At 37.4% G+C, this 20086-nt stretch overlaps 1 protein-coding gene across 5 annotated transcripts in view; it reads right to left on the bottom strand.

Moving 5' to 3' along the window:
- Positions 1 to 20086, bottom strand: part of RIC8B (RIC8 guanine nucleotide exchange factor B) — a gene marked incomplete at both ends in the record, with an annotated part of 118106 nt that overhangs the window by 25156 nt on the left and 72864 nt on the right. For all 5 annotated transcript variants that reach the window (XM_079714405.1, XM_079714408.1, XM_079714406.1 and 2 more), the window contains 2 exons: positions 5753 to 5897; positions 16191 to 16335. In XM_079714405.1, the coding sequence (XP_079570531.1) occupies positions 5753 to 5897; positions 16191 to 16335 (290 nt within the window). The remainder of the gene's footprint in view (positions 1 to 5752; positions 5898 to 16190; positions 16336 to 20086) is intronic.

The following is a 20086-nucleotide window of genomic DNA, read 5'->3' as shown; positions in this document are numbered from 1 at the left end:
TAAAGACATGAAGGAGGTGAGGGAATAAGACATGTAGCTATCTGGAGAATAGGCATTCCAGGCAGAAGGAGCAGTCAGTGATGCAGAGGCCTCAGGCAAGAGTGTGTCTGGAGCATGACAAGCAGTGAAGAGCCCAGTGTGGTGACAGCACAGTGAGAAAGGGTGCATGTACATCACTACAGGGACTTTTGGTGTTTAGCCATTGTAGAGTTTTGAGCAGTGATGTCTGACTTACATTTTATAAGGATTGCGTTGGCTACTGAGTTGAGAACAGACTGAAGAGTGACAAGGATAGAAGCAACAAGACCAGTTAGGAAGCTATTTAAAATGATCCTGGAGGGAGAGAAAAGTTTAGCTTGGACTGGAGTAGGTAGCAGTGGTGGCAGTAAGGGGTGATTAGATTCTGAATGTATTATGAAGGCAGAGCCAGAATTACCTAACAGATTTCTGCGAACTAGAATGAACTGAATAGAACTTTTAGCTTTCAGGGATATCAGGGTTTATAAAAAATATATTTTCCCATTTTCTATTTTGGTTATATCAAAGAAAGATAATAGATGCTCTAAGAACAGGGAAATTATGTGAGGGGCAAATCATCTCTCCCTTTGATTGGCTTTGAAGAATATGGTAGCAGTTAAAACACAAGCTTTGACTTCACACCTGTTAGGATGGCTATTCGATTAAAAAAAAAAAGCCAGAAAAATAATAAGTATTGGAGAAGATGCAGAAAAACTGGAACCCTTGTGCATTGCTGGTGGGAATGTAAAATGGTATGGCAGTTCCTCAAAAAATTAAACATAGAACTACCATATGATCCATCAATTCCACTTCTGACTATATACCCAAAAGAAGTTAAAGCAGGGACTCTTGAAGCAGGGACAGATATTTGTACACTCGTGTTCATAGCAGCATTATTCACAACAGCCAAAAGGTGGAAACAACCCAGGTGTCCACTGATGGATGAATGGATAAACAAAATGTGGTAAACACATTAAATAGAATGTTATTCAGCCTGAAAAAGGAAGGAAATTTTGACACATGCTACAATATGGATGAGTTTTAAAGACATTCCAAGTGAACTCAGTCATAGAAGGACAAGTATATGATTTCACTTATATGAGGTTCTTAGATTCCACTTATATGAGGTTCCTAGTCACATTCATAGAGAAAGAAAGTAGAATGGTAGTTACCAGGGGTTGTGGGGAGAGGGAATGGATACAGAGTTTCAGTTGGGGAAGATGAAAAGTTCTGGAGATGGATGGTGGTGATGGTTGCACATTAATGTATATAATGCCACAGATATGTATGCTTAAAATGGTAAATTTTATGTATATTTTACCCCCAAAATAAGAAGGCAAAGTGAAAAGCACAGTAAAACCTGCTTTGTCTACCTCAAAAACAACAACAAAAATCTCAAAAAACAGCAGCTCTGGAGTTAGGCCACCTGACCACTCATGAACTGTGTGCCCTAGACAAGTTCTGGAAACCACTGAGCTTTAGTTTCCTCATCTGTAAGATGGGGATAACCCTAGCCCAAAGGTTTGCTGTAAAGATTAAATGAGATAATATCAGGAAAGTTCTTAGAACAGTACCTGACACATATTAGATAATAAATACCAGCTATTATTAGCATAAGTGAGCTACTTGGTAAGAAGTAGGCCAGCCAGAAGGCCTTGGATCCAGTGAGTCTATTAAGTTAAATTGTTACTATGGAGCTGCATCTGCTAAAGAAGCCATGCAACACTAGGTGTTTTGTGGAGTTTGCTATGGTTAAATTCAGATACAAGGTATTCTGAAGAGACACCAGTTAATAATGGTGACTGAGCTGAAAATGTCTCAAGTAATTTGAGAATTACCATATAAATATAAAACTGATTCCACATTAAAAGAGTAGGGTAAATTGTGAAACAACATCTTAATCCAAGTTTTTGCATTCTATTAGCAATGTAAAGAAATAGGGTAATGTGTAATTCTTTCACTTATTTATCAACTATTAAGTATCAGGTATCATCCATATAAACAGACATACTGAATACATAGAGATACACCAAGTTGCACCTAGGCAATTTAAAAAGCTCCAAAATACCTTTTTAAATTATAGTGCTTTATAATGTTTCCTACATTGGGCTGTTGGATTAAGAGTGATATCCTTGATATAAAGGATATAGAAAACTATGGTTGTGAATCTGTAGGAAATGAAACCTGAAGCAAAGCTCAATATTGTAGGTTCAGGTAACACACCTTTTGCTGGCCATTTACCCAAATTAAAATACAAAAGAAAAATTAGAGAACTCAATTTTGAAAGTGCAAAACTGGTGTGATTGCAAACATCACAAAGGTTGGTTAACCAGTATACATGGCAGAAGTGGCAAAATTTTATTTTTGATTCCGGTCTTTAGAGATCTGAATTTAGATTTTGTTTCATGATTGCTTACAGTAAATAAATTTCAGTTCCTAGAAAGGCTAGTTACATCCTATTATACATAAATATACCATCACAGTCTAAACTAGGCAAAAAGAAAAATCTTCCAAGTCCTGTTTCTGGCTCATCTACTTCAAGAAATACTAAAAACAAAGCTATCTCTTCATTTGTATAGTCCCAACATATGGACACAATTATAATGGGACTTGACTTAAAGCAGCATAACAAAATTTTGACAAAAGAAAAAAAAGTCTTTTGTGCTGAAGAAACTGTACAGCTGCTGCTACAGCTACTGCTGAGGGATATATGGTCAAGAAGGAAACACCCCTGAGTTGCTTAGTAGAATAATTTTAATCTGCTGGGTGTGATTATGAACTACTGTGGGGTATTAAGAATACAACGGGACATCCTAGAGTTCTGCCCACTTTGGCCATTCCGTCCTTCCACCCCTCCATACAGTGGCCCTTTAAATACACCTTTTTGGACCCATAGGCTCCTATATACCACACCTAGCCTGAAAGCAACTGGTCTAAAATGAGCCAAATGTCATTACGTACACATTTTTCAACTGATGTTTGGAATGATGTACAAACCACAGTAATCAGTTATGTTATACCACCTATTCAGTCAAGGGGCCTCCATGCTCAGAGGCATAAAAGAAACGGGTATAAAGCCAGAATTTAGAAATTTGGTTTCTTTTTGATACAGGACCAAAGCTTATCTGAAAACTTTTTACAAACATGGCTAGACATACACCAAAAACCTGTGTGGCATGTACTTGATTCTATGAGTGTATTTTGTCTAAGTGTGTTAACTGCAGAAAGCCATTTCCAGTCCGTTAAATACATTTATTTTGACACAAAAAGGATTGTTGTGATATTAACTGTCTCTCATAGCCTGAATGTAAGCTCCATACAATTCTTAGTTTCAGATTCCACTAAAGGATTATAGGTTACCTTGGTGCATTAATCGGAATCCACTTACATTTTTGACAATGGGACGAGGGTCAACTGGATGAAGGGTAATTTCTCTGCTTTTGCCAATGCTAGCACTGTTTGTGAATAAGTGCATCATAAGAGAAGCAGACTGTGATCCTGAGAACAGACTGGTGAAGAGTAATCAGGGGGTAGGGGACTAAGTCATCCTTTCAAATGCTGACTTTATAAACTTGACTAGATTGGTAAGAAGTTTTCTTTCCTCGAGCTTGTGGATCACTGCCCAGAACACAAAGGACTGTTGATTGCAAAGTACTTTTTCACCACCCCTTCCATGGGGACCATTTTAATAAGTATTTTAAATTAACAAATGAAACATCCCACTACACTGTTGCACCTGAAAGAGGGAAAATGTAAGAAAAAAGCAGATGCAAATTTATCTGAAGAGGGAAGATGTGAGAAAAACATATTTATACTTATAATGAGCAATGTTTAAGAAACACAACAAGATCTCACAATGGTGACTATTCTGGCCACACTAACACACCATTCCTATTAATGATACAGGCCAGGTCCAAAGGCTGAAGAAGATTCCAACCAGGGATGTAATAAGGCCTAAGTACAGAATCTTTCTGACAGAGAGCCAAAACAATAATAATATCAAACATCATGGTCCTTGATTTAAACAAACAGTGCTTTCCTGAAATCTAATATCACTTCCATAATGTAACACATTTCTATTTCCCGTACTATTGGGAGAGACCCAGTGTGTTCTTGTATTTTTTCTGAGGTTTTCCTTATTATAGTAGCATTCTTGTGTTTGCCAGATATATGACCAATACCATTTTAGAAGTCATCTACCAAATAAAATCAACAACACACATTGAGATGCAATGATATCAACTACTCATGAGTACTCAAGAGTTGTCTATGTTAGTTGACTGTGTCCACATACCCTGGGACACAATGAATGCCTAATGTAATTTCTACCTTCATTTAAAAATATGAGACTCCTTAAATGGTATATTTTAATGTCTCAAATGGAGAGACAGAAAATATTAAACTGATATGGCAATATAGTTTATGGGATGGAAAAATCAAGAGTTAGCAAGAATAATTTAGAATGATGACTTCTATAATTATGGAAAGATTAATGTATTATTTTTCTGTCTTAGCTTCAAATACCTGATAGAGGTGCCCAACTTATAACATCTACATGGTGGCAGTCTTGAGAACTTACTGCTTAGAGCCACTGCTAGCTTTTTTTCCCCCAAAGTCTTTTTCTTCTAGGACACACTCCTAGATCCTGTTGAGGCTGATAGCCCTGGGGATGCCACAAGTAACACCACCTACTCAGACCTGATTTGCCAAGAATACAGGCCATATAAGTCCTGTCTGATTAGGGAATGATCTTTTCTTTTACCTTCTGACAACCTATTATTTTCATTTCAACAAAGCACAATCTGTACTTTAAAAAAAAGGGCCTAATTTTGCAGATAATGATTTTTCTATCCCTGATCAACTACTACATTATCCACATCACACTCTAGAAGACTGTGGATAGAAAACATAGCATATGTCAATATCATCATCAATAGGGAAGGGCACACCCTTTTAACATTCAGTTGAAAATCAGAAAACTGAGCTCAAATAACTCCTAATAAGTGGAAACTAAGAAATTTACCTGGGGTCGGAGTTGAGAGGGGGATGGAAAGGATGGGGAGTAGAAGGGTAGAGGGGGTTTGTTTCGGGATAAGAGATGGTCAGTGTCTTGGACTTGGAAGCACTGACTCAGGGAAAACTGGAGAGCCTCTGCTTTGCCTATCCAGTGTACTAATGCCTCTGTTAAAAGATGATTCCATAAGTGTTTGACTAAAATTGACCATAGAGCCAGTTTTCTTTCCTTTTGCTAGTAATGTGCCCTGTTGCTTTACTTTATTTACTCATAAGGGCTTTTACACAAGAGGAGATATCAGAATGTATGGAACCTACATTTAGATTTCTGAGAAAGTATGAAGTATCAAATAACCAACTTAAATACTTGTTCTTGGTTATACCTTATAAAATCTCAACTTATGGAAAGGAGAGCACAAAATAAGCAACAGTATCCTTTAAATATATGACGGGAGACATCTAAAAACACCACCCCTCTTAATACTTAGGAGAGGGTAATGAGCACATGCAGAACATTTCTTGCAATATTATCCTTCCTCAATCACTTGAAGTCACCCTCTAAGGCACTAGCTATGAAACTGCCTCTAAAACTATTAAACAGAAAGCTTCCAAATCCACAAAAGAAGAGAAATACTTGGAAAATGAAAGCCAAAGGAAGTGAAAGGCAAATAATCAATTCAAAGGCAGACATAGTTAGGTGAAAAGAAACATGATACTATACTTTGGTTTTGCATTTTTGTATTCTTCAGTGTCTGTGTCCTCGTCCTCTGAGTACCAATTATCTCCTCTTCCTCCAGCCAAGAGGCCCCTGGCCGCCAACAGTCCTGCAGCATTCCCATAGCCAGTGTATTTCAGCAGGCTATCCACTGCAAAAACAGAATCGGTTTTTAGACAGGAATCCTTGAGTCCTCACTATCATCACCAACTACTCACCAACGCAGGGAGGCTAAAGATATATGCCATGGTAGTAAATCTTAAAATTGAGGGGTTTTCAAAGTGTGGTAGTAGTAATCCTACATGCTCTGAGGACCAAAAACCTTTTTTCAGGTATCAGAAATGCAAATGAAGCTGTTTTGAATACACTTTGTGGCAGGAGTGGGGCTTCTGTGACCGCCAGGCCATTGGTAAGGGTGGTGTTTTAAGTTTTTGATCACAAATTTGATTTCTTTATTCAGTTTCAGAAAAATGATGATTAGAAAGTGAATGAAAGCCAGATTGACATTTTACCAATATAGCACATAATGTAAATCTTTCTTATTCCTTTTATAGGAATTGGAGGGAAAGAGAATAAGAAATAAGAAAACCTAAGGATATTAGCAAATAGGATAGGCTAAGTTACTCCTTTTTCAAAGAAGTCAGCAACAATATGTAAGCACATTATACCCACTGAAAGGTAGGCCAGGAATTGCTGGACCTTAATAATGGCTCTATCACTTACTAGCAGGCTCTTTACTCCAGTTTTCAGATACAGACAATTGGAATAATATCTACCTCACTGGTTAATACATGCAAGGTGCTTAGGAAAGTATCTGGTACAAACTAAATGTGTTCTTTTCCCCTAGTAATATGTAAAATGATTATTTTATTTTTTAAAGATTTACTTATTTATTTATTTATTTATGGCTGCGTGGGTCTTAGTTGCGGCACGCAGGATCTTTTGTTGCGGCACGAGGGCTTCTCTCTAGTTGTGGCATGTGGGTTTTCTCTTCTCTAGTTGTGGCGCACAGGCTCCACGGCCCGTTGGCTCTGTAGTTGTGGCACGTGGGTTCCAGAGTGCGTGGACTCTGTAGTTTTGCAGCACGCAGGCTCTAGTTGAGGCACGTGAGCTCAGTAGTTGTGACACACGGGCTTAGTTGCCCTGCAGCATGTGGGATCTTAGTTCCCTGACCAGGGATCGAACCTGTGTCCCCTGCATTGTAAGGCAGATTCTTTACCACTGGACCACCAAGGAAGTCCCTAAAATGATCATTTTAGACTTATCTTAACAACAAGAAAAAAAAAGCCCAGTGAAGCACTTGGTGCAGGTCCTGTGTAAGTATTAACTTGTCATCAGTTCATCAATGTAAGGGGAACCCTGAATTTTAGGAATTTTTTTGATTTCTAAGTACCTTTAAGGAAAATACTAAGGAATATTTAGCAGCTTTATTTAGAAACTCTTTTCTTCAGGTACAGTTTCAAGGTGAACACTAGAATATTCAATCAAAACATAAAAAATGGCAAAATCTACTTAAGGCTTTCAATAAAAGGTCATTCTAAAGACAACTGTAGGAAACAAAACATAACACTACGTATTTTTTTTTTTTTTTTTTTTTTTTTTTTTTTTTTTTTTTTTTTTCGGTAAGTGGGCCTCTCACTGTTGTGGCCTCTCCTGTTGCGGAGCACAGGCTCCGGACGCGCAGGCTCAGCGGCCATGGCTCACGGGCCCAGTCGCTCCGCAGCATGTGGGATCTTCCCGGACCGGGGCATGAACCCGTGTCCCCTGCATCGGCAGGTGGACTCTCAACCACTGCGCCACCAGGGAAGCCCCAACACTACGTATTTTATCCACATATAAAGCGTTAGTAAAATCTACATCTGAAATACTACTGTAATTCATATAACTTACCTCAAAAAGGACAAAGACAAAATAAAGCTGGAGAAGATTCAGAAGAGGGCAATTAGAATGATTTTGGGGACCTGAAAGGGGCAGTGGATAAGGAACTAAGTGGTTAAGGAAAGGGGATATATATAATGAGTATGAAACCATGAAGGGCATGGATAGGATGTAGGATGAATAGTCCAGGATAGAGTTGTTCATTAAATTTTCAAACACTTCAACGAGAGGGTGCCTCCCTTGACACTGAAAATAGGAAATTTGGGGGCAAATAAAAGGAAGTCCTGCTTTCAAAGGACACAGCAAACAAGTGAAATTTGTGCAAAAGGAAATACAGATTAATAATATAAGTAGATTAAATAAAGTTTTACACTAGTCACTTTTAACTATTTTCTACATTAAAACCTACTGGTAACTGTGGTCTCTTTGGTAATAATTCTCAATGGGTGCTGGGTAGAATCATATTAGAATTTAATGAGGGATCATGGTGGTGTAATCTGAAAACCCTCTGAATAAATCTGATATGCTCCCTCTTGCCTCCACAAGATGGAGTGATTTACATAAATTAATGGATTCTTGATGGGTTATTAGGGGAAGTGAATATCCAGTGTATACAGATATTCTCAATATTCATGACCTTAACCACATGGTCAGATACAAAGTCACTTAGGCTGAAGGATCATATATCTGAACCCACATGACAATGATACTCTCGCTAAGTTTTTGGATAAGGTTTATTTTTTTAACAAATATGATGTTTAGCAGTTCCAGAAAAGAAATATCCACTGAAAATGTGAACGTCTAAACTGAGATGATATAAATAAATGGTTTAAATAAACATACTTAAAAAATAAAATAACAGTAAGAAAGACACAAAATGTAAATAACCACCTACAGTGGCCAAATATTAAAATAGCTTAATAATACAGTTTATGGAAGGCCAAAATAGGTTAAGAAGAAGTCAACAGAACACTAAATAACCTGCTTTCTTATGCAGAAAATCCTGCTGGAAGCTAGTCAATAGTAAAAATCTCTAGCACTTTTATGAAAATAGTGCTTACTGCTCATTCACTGGAACAAACATTCTGTGTCAACTCTGTGACAGCTTGGGTTACAAAGACTGTTTCAGACATACCTTGCTTTCAGAATAGTAGACAAGGCTATAGCCAATAGTTTAAAAATCAAATGAACATTTGCTAATGAGATAAAATACTTAAAAATGGGGGTTGGGGAAGAGGAGATGAATGGACTACAAAATCCACACAGTGAGAAGCATTTTCTTTGTGAAGTTCTGATTTATATTATTTGGTGGAGTGTTTTTAGTTAGTTTTTAGTCTATTTTCATATACACTGTATAACATCCTGTTTGATATTGGGAAGGTAGTAAGAGGAAAATGGACTGAATTTGGATGTTAAGATGAGTTGCTAAGGGAAACAAAAGATCTTCTGAGTGGTCCTTAAAAAAATAGAAACACAAATGTATTTGTCACAGTACTCATCCATGCAATTAGATGAAACTGCTGCAGAAATGAAACAAGACAGCATTCAGTCAGAAAGTTGCAAGAAATATTTCACCAGTATTTTATCAAGATGCTAGAAGGCACTATGAACAGAGGAAAGCAACCACAGCAGCACACTGCAAAGTCAGAACTGCACTGGGAGTAATGGCATTATTGCTTATGTAGACGTGGGTTTTATCACACTCTACTATGAAAACCAAAAAAAGGGGTTTTGCTCTTTTACTACGGAGAAAGAATGGCAGAGCCAGATTCTACCCAGAAACCATTCCCCCTTCTGTTACACAGAGAAGGATTTACAATCATTTTCCATTCAGTTAAATGCTGTGACTCTTTGAAATCCTATACTAGAAGCTTCCTCTAACTAGTCTTCCTACTTCTAGTCTCATACCCCTCCATTCCTGGTTCCACACAACTGCCTGTTATATCTTTGATATTTTTTTTAATTTATTTTACTTTATTTGGCCACGCTGCACAGCATGTGGAATCTTAGTTCCCCAACCAGGGATTGAACCTGTGTCCCCTGCATTGGGAGCATGGAGTTTTAACCACTGGACCGCCAGAAAAGTCCTGCTGTCATACCTTTGTAAAGCAAAAAATATGATGTTACCACCTTCCTGGATAAAACCTCTAAAATCTCCCCCAAAGGCTAAAGTTCAAGTTCTAAAACAGGGCCTAAAGGAATCTTCATTTTGTCGCACCTGCCTTCTTTCCCAAATTCATCTCCTATTACTCCTGTGCCTTGTGGGTTCCTCACACTTTGATCTAGTCTCTTTTCTGTACATACCAACGCTGCTTCCCACTCCTCTGTTCTCTTAGGTGAAGACTTTCTCTGACCTTCTCCACACCAACCAATCACTCTTCCAGGTTGCTGCAGTACCTGGCACATTCCTCTCATATGATGCTTACCACAGTATCCTACAATTATTCCTTTGTATGGAGAAGTCCACAAGACAGTGTATTCACCATACTGAATTCCCAGACAGCACAAATATTTGGCCTTTCATTAAACATTTATGGGGTACCTACTATCTGTAAGGTACTTTGTTGAAACACTGGGGATCCAAAGATGAAGACAAGATTTCTGACCTAAAGAAACTCAATGTCTAGAATAAAAGTTTGATAAACAAAAAGTTACAACATAGCAAATGTCAAAAGTATTAACAGAGATAAGTAACAATGGTACAAAGCAGAGAATGATGAACTCTACCTCAGATGATCTTCACACAGATGTTGCTTAAGGTGATCTTCAAGAATACATAAAGCTCACTATGCTAACAAAGATGGGAGAGGCATTCCATGCAAAAGGAACAGCATCTGCAAAGCTAAGGAGATATGCCAAGGAACAGTGCAGTATAATCATGCAAGAGTAAAGAATTTAGTATGATTAAGCAGGAAGGGCAGGGTAGGGAGTGGATTTAGGATACACTATAGAGGTAGGCCATGGAGGTAAAATTTAGATTTTACCATGTAGGTGACAGGGAGTCACTGAAAGTTTTATAAGGGGGAACGACAATATTGTATATGTATTTTAGAACAGTCCTTTTCTTAGCCCTGTGTAAGACAGGATGAAGAAAACCTGACCAGAAACAGAGGGATAGGATTATTTTAGTAGTTTATTAAGAGAGACACAGATTTGGAAATCCCCCCAAAGCAGGCTGAAGCAGAAGCCAAGTGAGGGGAAGAGACGGTTCAGGAAGCAATGCAAAGTGAAGATGGGGCCAGAGAGAGCTTTACGGAATGCTGGCAAGTCGATGTGGACAAAGATACGAGTTAGCAACTCAGACTGAAAAGAATGAACAGAGGTAGGTCAAAGGAAATCTAAGAGTGTGTTGTAGCACAGAAAAAATGACAGTGGTCAATAGTGTCAACTGTTAAGAGAGATGTTATATGATAAAGACTAAAAAATACACATTCCTTTTGAAAATTAGTTAATTTGTGACCTTCCTGAAAGCATTTTCAGTGGCATCTGGGAAGTGGGGAATGGTGGAAAAGCCTTACTTGCAGCAAGTTGAAGCCTGAGTGGGTAATGAAGATACTGAAAAGAAGAACAGATCAGTCTTTCGAGATGCTAACATGTGAAGGACAGTGACATGAAGATGTATATAGATTGAGGAAAACATAGGGAGAGTTAACAAACAAAAGAACACAGGGTAACAACTGATGAAGCAAGTCTTCTGAGAAGACAGGAAGGGAAAAGATCATCAGGAGAGGGAGACTGCTTAGCTCCAAGCTAAAGAGACGCCTATTCCTCTGAGACTGAAATAAATGAGACAAAAGTAAGTGTATAACGGTGTGGGGCTATGTGCTGAGAGTTCAAGCCTTATTTATCTCTGCAACTCAGCTCCTTCTCTACCACAATGCCTAGCACACACTGGGAGTTAATAAATGTGTTAAAAGGCGGGGGCTGGGGAGGAGGGGAATACCCCACAAAGGCAGGGGGTTGTTTTACAAATTATTTTCTTTTATTAAACTATGTAAGGCTTGTCTTTAGGACCCCTTATAAAGTACACAATTTGCAGGGCAGGTAATAAGAATTTAGTTTTGTCAGCACTCAACAAAACAAGTCAGTAGCATGAGCACAAGTTAACCTGTGGGTCGCTATCAGTTGGAGATGTAGTTTAGCCTGGCACAGATGGCACTTGGATGGCTTTTTCTGTGCCAAGTCTTCCATAAAATTTTGGTCTTTGTATCTTGTCCCATTTCAATTTTCCTTTTTAATCTTGTCTCTGTGTTCCTAACCCAATTTGATTGCTGTTTGCTGTCTCTACTTAGTGGTCTGAACTTTGTGCCCTGGTCATGGTACCTTAACTTTCAAACTCAGCTTTGAACATCTTTAAGAGGAAAGTTCAGTCACTCTGATAAATTATCTTAAATTTATTTCATTTTGATATAATCTGCCTCCAAACCCAACCCAAACTCTAAAATCTGATGACTTATGAGTTGAATATGGACTACAAAATTTTTTGGCGGGTGGCGGGCAGAAGGTTTTAAATTAAGAATTAGTTGACAGCATTTAAAAACTCTCCTGAAAAACCTGGGTGATTTGGTAACATGGGCCACATGCTCCTTCATGGTGACAATCAGCTGGAGCTAAATAGCAGCAAGGTCCCTTTTCCAGTCTCCCACATTCCCCTTGTTCATCCACTCCCAACCCACGATCTCCCCAACAATTAGCTAAGTGTCAGTTTTCATTTATCATCTTATGTTCCATTCATTTGACTTACTTTATTACCAGCCTGGCACTTTGTAGGCATCTGAGTTTGTAATCCTTGATAAAGAAAGTAAATAATATGAGGGCAAAGACCTTGCTTATCTTGTATACCTTTGTATTCCCAGGGTCTAGCTCAAAAAGTATTTGTTGAATAAGCAAGCTTTTATTTCAGAAGAATACTTTTACTATTAAAATCAAACTAGAAGGAAAAGCAGCTGAATATATATAAAATTGTTAAAGATCAAATGAAAAAGATACAATTTTGCTAATATGGGTTTGGGGCTCAAAGTTAGGACTATGACACCTCAAATACTGGGTCCCAGGGGGGACAAAGCTAACCATTTCAAATTAAAAACAATTAACAGATTCATTTATCAATGTATGTACTATATTTGTTATGACACCAACTCACTAGTAAGGTGACTGATTATATTTATATATATAATTTATGTATTTAGATATGTAAAATTATTTAGATATATATTTAGATATGTAATTTATGTATTTAGGTATGTAATATATATTTAGATATGTAATTATGGAAGAAATAAACTTCATTTTTCCCCTCTTAAAAACTTTACATGTACACAAGAAATGCATGCTCATTGTAGAAAAATTATACAATACAGAGAACTAAAAAAAGTCACCAGTCATTCTACCACTTAGAGGTAACAATGGATAAGATTTTGATGTATTTATATTTTGATAAATACTTTTTGATGAATAGATACACGTGTGGTTTAGATTTACATGTACATATATGTGTGTGTGCATGTGTATATATGATCATACTTTAAATACAGCTAATTTCTGATCTCAGAAAAATCGATTTAATTCAGCCAGTATTTGCAGACTACTGTATGCAAGGCACTATTCCAGTCAATTTCAAGATGTAATATCTTTTTTCATAGTCATGAAATAACTGAATTGTTTAAAAGAGCAGATGTTAAATAAACTAGTCTATGAGAACAGTTGAAGATAATTACAGTTGACCCTTGAACAACACAGGGGTTAGGGGTGATGGCCCTCCATGCAGCTGAATATCCTCCTATAACTTTACAGTTGGCCCTCCATATTTGCAGTTCTACATCCGTGGATTGAACTGACTATGGATTGTGTAGTACTGTAGTACATATTTATCAAAAAAGAATCTGCATATAAGTGAACCTGGGCAGTTCAAACCCATGTTATTCAAGGGTTAATTGTATTATGAGAGGAAATATGGCAGAATGGAAAGACAGCTCAACTGCATGAGCTTGGATAAGACCCTTCCCTCATTTATGACACTGAAATAATAATAATGTTTACCTTAGAGAGTCCTTATGAGAATTAAATGAGATTATAGCATAGAATGTTTGGCACGTGAATACATTATAGTTGTGTTTATTATCATTGTAATGATATTGATCAAATTATGTTGCTATTAACAGTAACTGAAGTGGTTGTACCAGTTAGTCAGAAATGAAGTTTAAGAATTCAATGAATGTGGGCTTCCTGGTGGTGCAGTGGTTGAGAGTCCGCCTGCCGATGAAGGGGACATGGGTTCGTGCCCTGGTCTGGGAAGATCCCAGATGCCGCGGAGCAGCTAGGCCCGTGAGCCATGCCGCTGAGCCTGCGTGTCCGGAGCCTGTGCTCCGCAACAGGAGAGGCCACAACAGTGAGAGGTCCGCGTACCGCAAAAAAAAAAAAAAAAGAATTCAATGAATGCAACTCAAAAACAAAAACCCCCAAATAATTCGATTAAAAATTAGGCAAAGGACCTGAATAGACACTTTTCCAAAGGCATACAGATGGCCAACAGGTACATGAAAAGGTGCTCGGCATCACTAATCTTCAGGGAAATGCAAGTCAAAACCACAATGAGAGATCACCTCACACCTATTAGGATGGCTTTTATTAAAAAACAAGAGATAACAAGTGCTGGCGAGGATGTGGCAAAGATGGAACCCTTGTGCACTGTTAGTGGGAAGGTAAATTGGTGCAGCTACTATGGAAAACACTATGGAGGTTACTAAAAAAATTAAATATAGAACTACAATATAATCCAGCATCCCACTTCTGGGTATATATCCAAAGGAAATGAAATCAGAATCCCTATGAGATATCTCAACTCTCATGTTCATTGCAGCATTATTCACAATAGCCAAGATATGGAAACAAGCTAAGTGCCTATCAACAGATGAATAGATAAAGGAGGTGTGTGTGTGTATATGCATGCACGTGTGTGCACGCACACACACACACTTGACCCTTAAGGAACGCTAGGGTTAGGGACGCCTACCCTTCATGCAGTCGAAAATCTGTGTATAATTTGATAGTCTGATCTCTGATTCTGTGGTTCCACATCCACAGATCAAACTAACTGTGGGTTCAACCTACCATGGATCATGTAGTACTGTAGTGTGTATTTACTGAAAAATATCCACATCTAAGTGAACCCGAGCAGTTCAAACTTGTGTTGGTCAAGGGTCAACTGTATATAAAATGAATATTATTCAGCCATGACAAAGGAAACCCTACTATTTGCAACAACATGGATGAACCTAGAGAACATTATGCTAAGTGAATAAGCCAGACAGAGAAAGGCAAATACTGTAGATCTCACTCATATGTAGAATCTGAAAAAAAAAAATCAAACTCATAGAAACAGAGAGTAGAACAGTGGTTACCAGGGAATAGAGGGTAGGGAAACAGGGAGATCTGGTCAAAGGGTACAAGTTATAAGATGAATACGTTCAGTTATAAGATTAATAAGTTCTGGGGATCTAATATACAGCATGATGACTATAGTTAATAATACTTTATTATACACTTGCAATTTGCTAAGTGTTCTCACACCACACACACACACACAAACACACGTAACTATGTGCAGTGGTGAATGTGTTAATTAGTCTGTGGTAATCATTTCACAATGTATATGTGTATCAAATCATCATGTTGTATACTTTAAATATATATAATTTTATTTGTCAATCATACCTCAATAAAGCTGGCAGGGGAGAAAATAATTCAACTGACTGAAGATTTTGAGAGAAGTGAGTGAAGTTTTTCACTTCTAAGTTATCTCTCTCACAAAACTAGGGTACTTAAAAAAGTGTAATATAAAATCTGCTTATTTGGGACTTTTACACTAGTACTTTTATAAACTAGGAGATGAAGAAAGAAATAGTAAGAATATCTGAATAACTTGGTTAAAGTTTCTTGTTTGGAGAACTTCTGTAGAGCAAAATAATCCATATAATTTAAGGAAATATTTTAAATTGTTAGATGTATCTCAGAAGACAATCACTTTATACATACTTGTAAAATAGTATTTATTATAGTATAGTTACTTCTTAGTTTCTCTCTACTTCTGTCTTACCCTCATCTCAAGGGTAAGAGGTATATCTTATGCATTTATTGATTAAAGAACTTAATGAAGAAACCAAAACTCCTATAGCTTTAATTCCAAGAGGAATTAAAAAGTGGAACTAACACAGGCCTTTGCCTGGTAATCAAAATATTAGCACCTGAATTACTTAAGCAGATTTTTCAGAATGGCTCCAGGTCCTGACTCATCAAGATTAAGAAGCCTGGGTTAAGGAGACAGAAGGCAAAGTTTAAACGTGAGTGTGTTTGGTAGTGTATCTGCCTGCATGTCTCGATGAATTCAGAAGCATATAGAAAATGCTTTTAAATTATTAATTTTTATTATCTGCTCAAGCCCTCTAATGGAACAGATAAGAGAATAAGCTCTGAAAAGAGTGGAATGAGATGGCCACTAATAACAGAAATATTTCTCAAATTCCCTCAGAAAGATGAAAAAGTAGAGGGCAAAGAGAGTTTAACCTACCTCTCTCTTTGCAAAGGACAAAAAGGAATTCAGCAGCAATTTGCTTGACTCCCAGGTCAACATGTGTCATGAGGCGCACCAGCTTATTTCTCACAGTTGAGCCAACTTCAGGTCGATTTGTCACATCCCTCAATGGTGGTAAAACCTAATGGCACAAATGCAAAACCATCATCAATCGTTTAAGTATTAGAGTGAGCAAGAATGGTACCAACCGAGCTTAGTTTTGTAAGAGCAGAAAAAACATTAAAAATTAAATAGGTTTGCTTCCAAATAGAGTAAAGCTAAACAAAAAACAAACCTCAAATAATTTCATGCCTGTAATGAAATTTCATTTGAAGTGAAACATCTCTTCACTGTACCACTATGATGTATTCAAACCCATTCCTGAGTTTTTACTCATCTCAGCACCTGGAATGCCCCTGCTGCCTCTATCAAAATCCATGTTAAAGTCTGGGTCAAATTTCTCTTTCTTCCTTAATACCCTGACTTATACTGATTTTTCCCTCCTTTTAATTCCTGCAGCATTTTCATTATTTACTAAAAAATACCAAAAACCCTGTACATATGTTTTCTAGTTGTTTTATTTTATAATAAAATGGTTATTAATTATTGAGTGCTTCCTATGTGCTAGTTGCTGTAATAGATGATATGCATACATTCTCTATAATCAACCCTCACGGGAACCTTGCAAAGGAGGTAGTAACATCACTATCATCCCTATTTTATAGACTGATCCTCAGAGGGATTACATAACTTGCTTGGTTTATCTGTTTGTTTGCTCACTCACTCACCCATCCATGCATCCACCCAGACCCCTCCTCTTTTGGTTCTCCACACTGGTTGCTTCATCTTAGCCTCTGTGTCAGTTCTCTTTTATCCTTTTGTTTTTAAGTGCTGGAATATTCAAGGGTTAAGTTCTTGGGCAACATTTCTTTACTATTTTCACTCTCTATTGGTGATCTCATCCAGTTTTACGGCTTTGTATGGTCTCTATTTACTGATAACTCCCTAAAGTATATGTCTATCTTGATTTCTTCCATGACCTCCAGACTTTTATAGGCTTCTCAAATTTAGCATGTCCTAAGCAGAATATTGAAGCTCCCAACAAAGCTGTTCCTTCTACAGTTTTCCATCTCATTAAATAGCAAGTCTGTTCTTCCAACTGTTTACTGCAAACACCTTGGAAACAGCCTTGATTCCTCTCTTTCACATCCCACATCCAATCCATCAGCAAATTATTCTGGCTCTACCTTTGAATTATATCCATAACCCAACAACTTCTCACTATCTCCTCTAGTATTACCAAATTCAAGCTACCAATATTTCTCATCTGAACTATTACCACAGTCTCCTAAGTCATCCCTGCTTCCATCCTGGTCCTTCTATGATCTATTCTCTACACAGCAGCTAGGATGATCCTTTGAAAGTCAGATCATGTCATTCCTCTTCTCAAAGTCCTCCAGTTTCCATGGCTTCTCATCTCACTCATAGTAAAAGACGAGGTCCTTCCAAATTCCTTAGGTTTCACATAATGTGGCTTCCTGCTACTTTTCTGACTTAATTTCTATTATATTCCTTGCTTACACTGCTATAGTCTCACAAACCTCCATGGAACTCCTTATACTCACCGAGCAATTTCCTACCTCATGGTCTTTGCATTTGCTGCTCCCTCTGCCCAGAAACTCTTTTTCTGGAAACTGGATTGGCTCATTCCCTTACTTTCTTCAGGTCTCTGTTCAAATGGTATTTATAGGAAGACATTCCCTGACTACCCTATATAATTAACCTTCAGCATTCTCTTTTTTTATCCCCCTCCCTCTGCTTTAATCTTCCTCATAGCACTTATCACCACCTAACACAGTATATATTTCTTTCTTTATTGTCTGCCTTCTTCCACAAGTCAGTTCCATGGGGGCAGGGATTTCTTTCTGTTTTGTGTACCGCTCTCAGTGCCCAGCATATTACAGGTTTTGATAAATATTTGATGATTGAAGGAAGAATGAATTAATTCAAGTAACTTTTTAAAAGTGCCTTCTATAAGCTAGGCACTAAGCTAGGAAATGAAGATAGACACAAAGTCAAATTATAATTTACTATACCAGACTCTTTATGTGTATATTATTTTTTATTTAATCCATTCAGCTGACTTCCTTCCTTCCTTATCTCTTTCTATATTGAGTGCCTACCATGGATCAGGAGGTACTGGAGGCCCTGGAGATACAGCTGTGAAAAAAACCAGAAACTAAATCTCAGAAAACTGAGTAATCTACCCAAAGTGTTTATAGAATCCGTGTTTCAATATCTCTGGTAGGATAGAGCAAAATGCTTTTTGTGCCTGGTAGGCACAAAGTAATTGCACAATAAATTCTTATTATTTGATTCAGCCAACCATACTGAGTTTATCTCCCATATCTAGAGGAATGAGACATGTAACAAATGATTTCATGTGGTTTGTACCTACAGTTCCAGAGTATAGTATCTATTAATAAAGGTTATCACACAAAAATTTTCTTAGCTATGTTTTGGGTTCCTTAACAAGTTTTTGAAGTGAAATTTTGTAGTTTTTATTGTTACATATCATGCCCAAACTGCATATGTATGGAGCATTTCTATTTCCCCCCAAATACTACCCTCCATTAAATTTTTTCTTTTCTTTGAGAAATCTTGTCCAGTTCCTCTTTCAAATCCATAGTATCTTCATCTCTTCTATTAGCTCTCCAGATGAATCCAACCTGAATCAGTAATTTCTACCATCTGTTCTCTTTCTACCTGCCCAAATACTGAATACTCAAGACCAATTTACTTTGGGTATGTACGAGTTGGATTTAATCAGGTATTAACTATGGGGCACAATAATTAATTAGCCATGGTTCCATTTACACTATTATCAAAGTTAATCATCTGTTACTTTAAGTTCTGCCCATTTTGATCCTCATAGTCTATAGTGCATCTTCCTCAGAAAGAAAGTTGATTTCTGTATTGTGCCTTGTATCTTTCTTTAGTTATCTTTTACTTGTCATGTCTCCTTCTTTATCTGTACTGTAATATTTCTTTGAGGATAAGGAGTGGGTCTCACAATCTTTTGTATCTACATAATGTATAGTCCAAGACCTTCATATAAATCATCTGTTTAACAAACAGGTTTTGGGGGGGCTATCCTGGTTAGAGATGGCAAAATCTAAACAGTTTAGTTGAACGTGGATCTCCTCTGTGAAAAAGCTAAAATACAGAACACAAAGTATTTTCATTTATTATTCTCCACCAAGTCCTCCTAGTCATGATAGAATGTCTTAAAATAATCAAACTTGGAAATGACCTTAATTCATCAATTTACTAATTTATTTTGCTTAAATGATTATTCATGCTTTGATGGTAGCTAGTCTTCCAACAGACTATAAAATCTTCAAAGATAAGAGTCCCTACTTTCTAATTTCTCCTTATCAGCAATACCTATTAATGTGCTCTACACACAGTAAAGTGCTTATTGACCATAAACATATGGGGGAAAATGAATCTAGTTAACTTATTAAGAGAAATTCTATATGGCAATAAATGAACAATGGGGTGAATGGTGGTACCATGTAGTGAATGAGGGAAGAAGGGGAAGACAGAGGGTGGGGAGGGATGGGAAATCAAGAGATTAGTTTGGGATACGTTAAACTTAAGATACCTACTACACATCCAAGGGGAGGAGCTGAGTAGGCAGTATGCTATATAAGTCTGGAGCTTAGGGGACAGAGGTCAAGGGTAGAGATAGAAATTTGTGAGTCATCAGTGAATAGATGACTTTCGAAACCATGACTGTTGAATGAGACCAACAAGAGAGTAGAAATGGAGACAAAGATAATATTGCCTTGGGGAGCTCAAACACTGCAAAGAAGAAGTTCCCTGTTGTG

This window comes from Hyperoodon ampullatus (assembly GCF_949752795.1).
Source record: "Hyperoodon ampullatus genome assembly, chromosome: 11".
Lineage (NCBI taxonomy): Eukaryota > Metazoa > Chordata > Mammalia > Artiodactyla > Ziphiidae > Hyperoodon > Hyperoodon ampullatus.
Note: the sequence above shows the minus strand (reverse complement) of the source record. Positions and strands in the feature narration are given on the sequence as shown.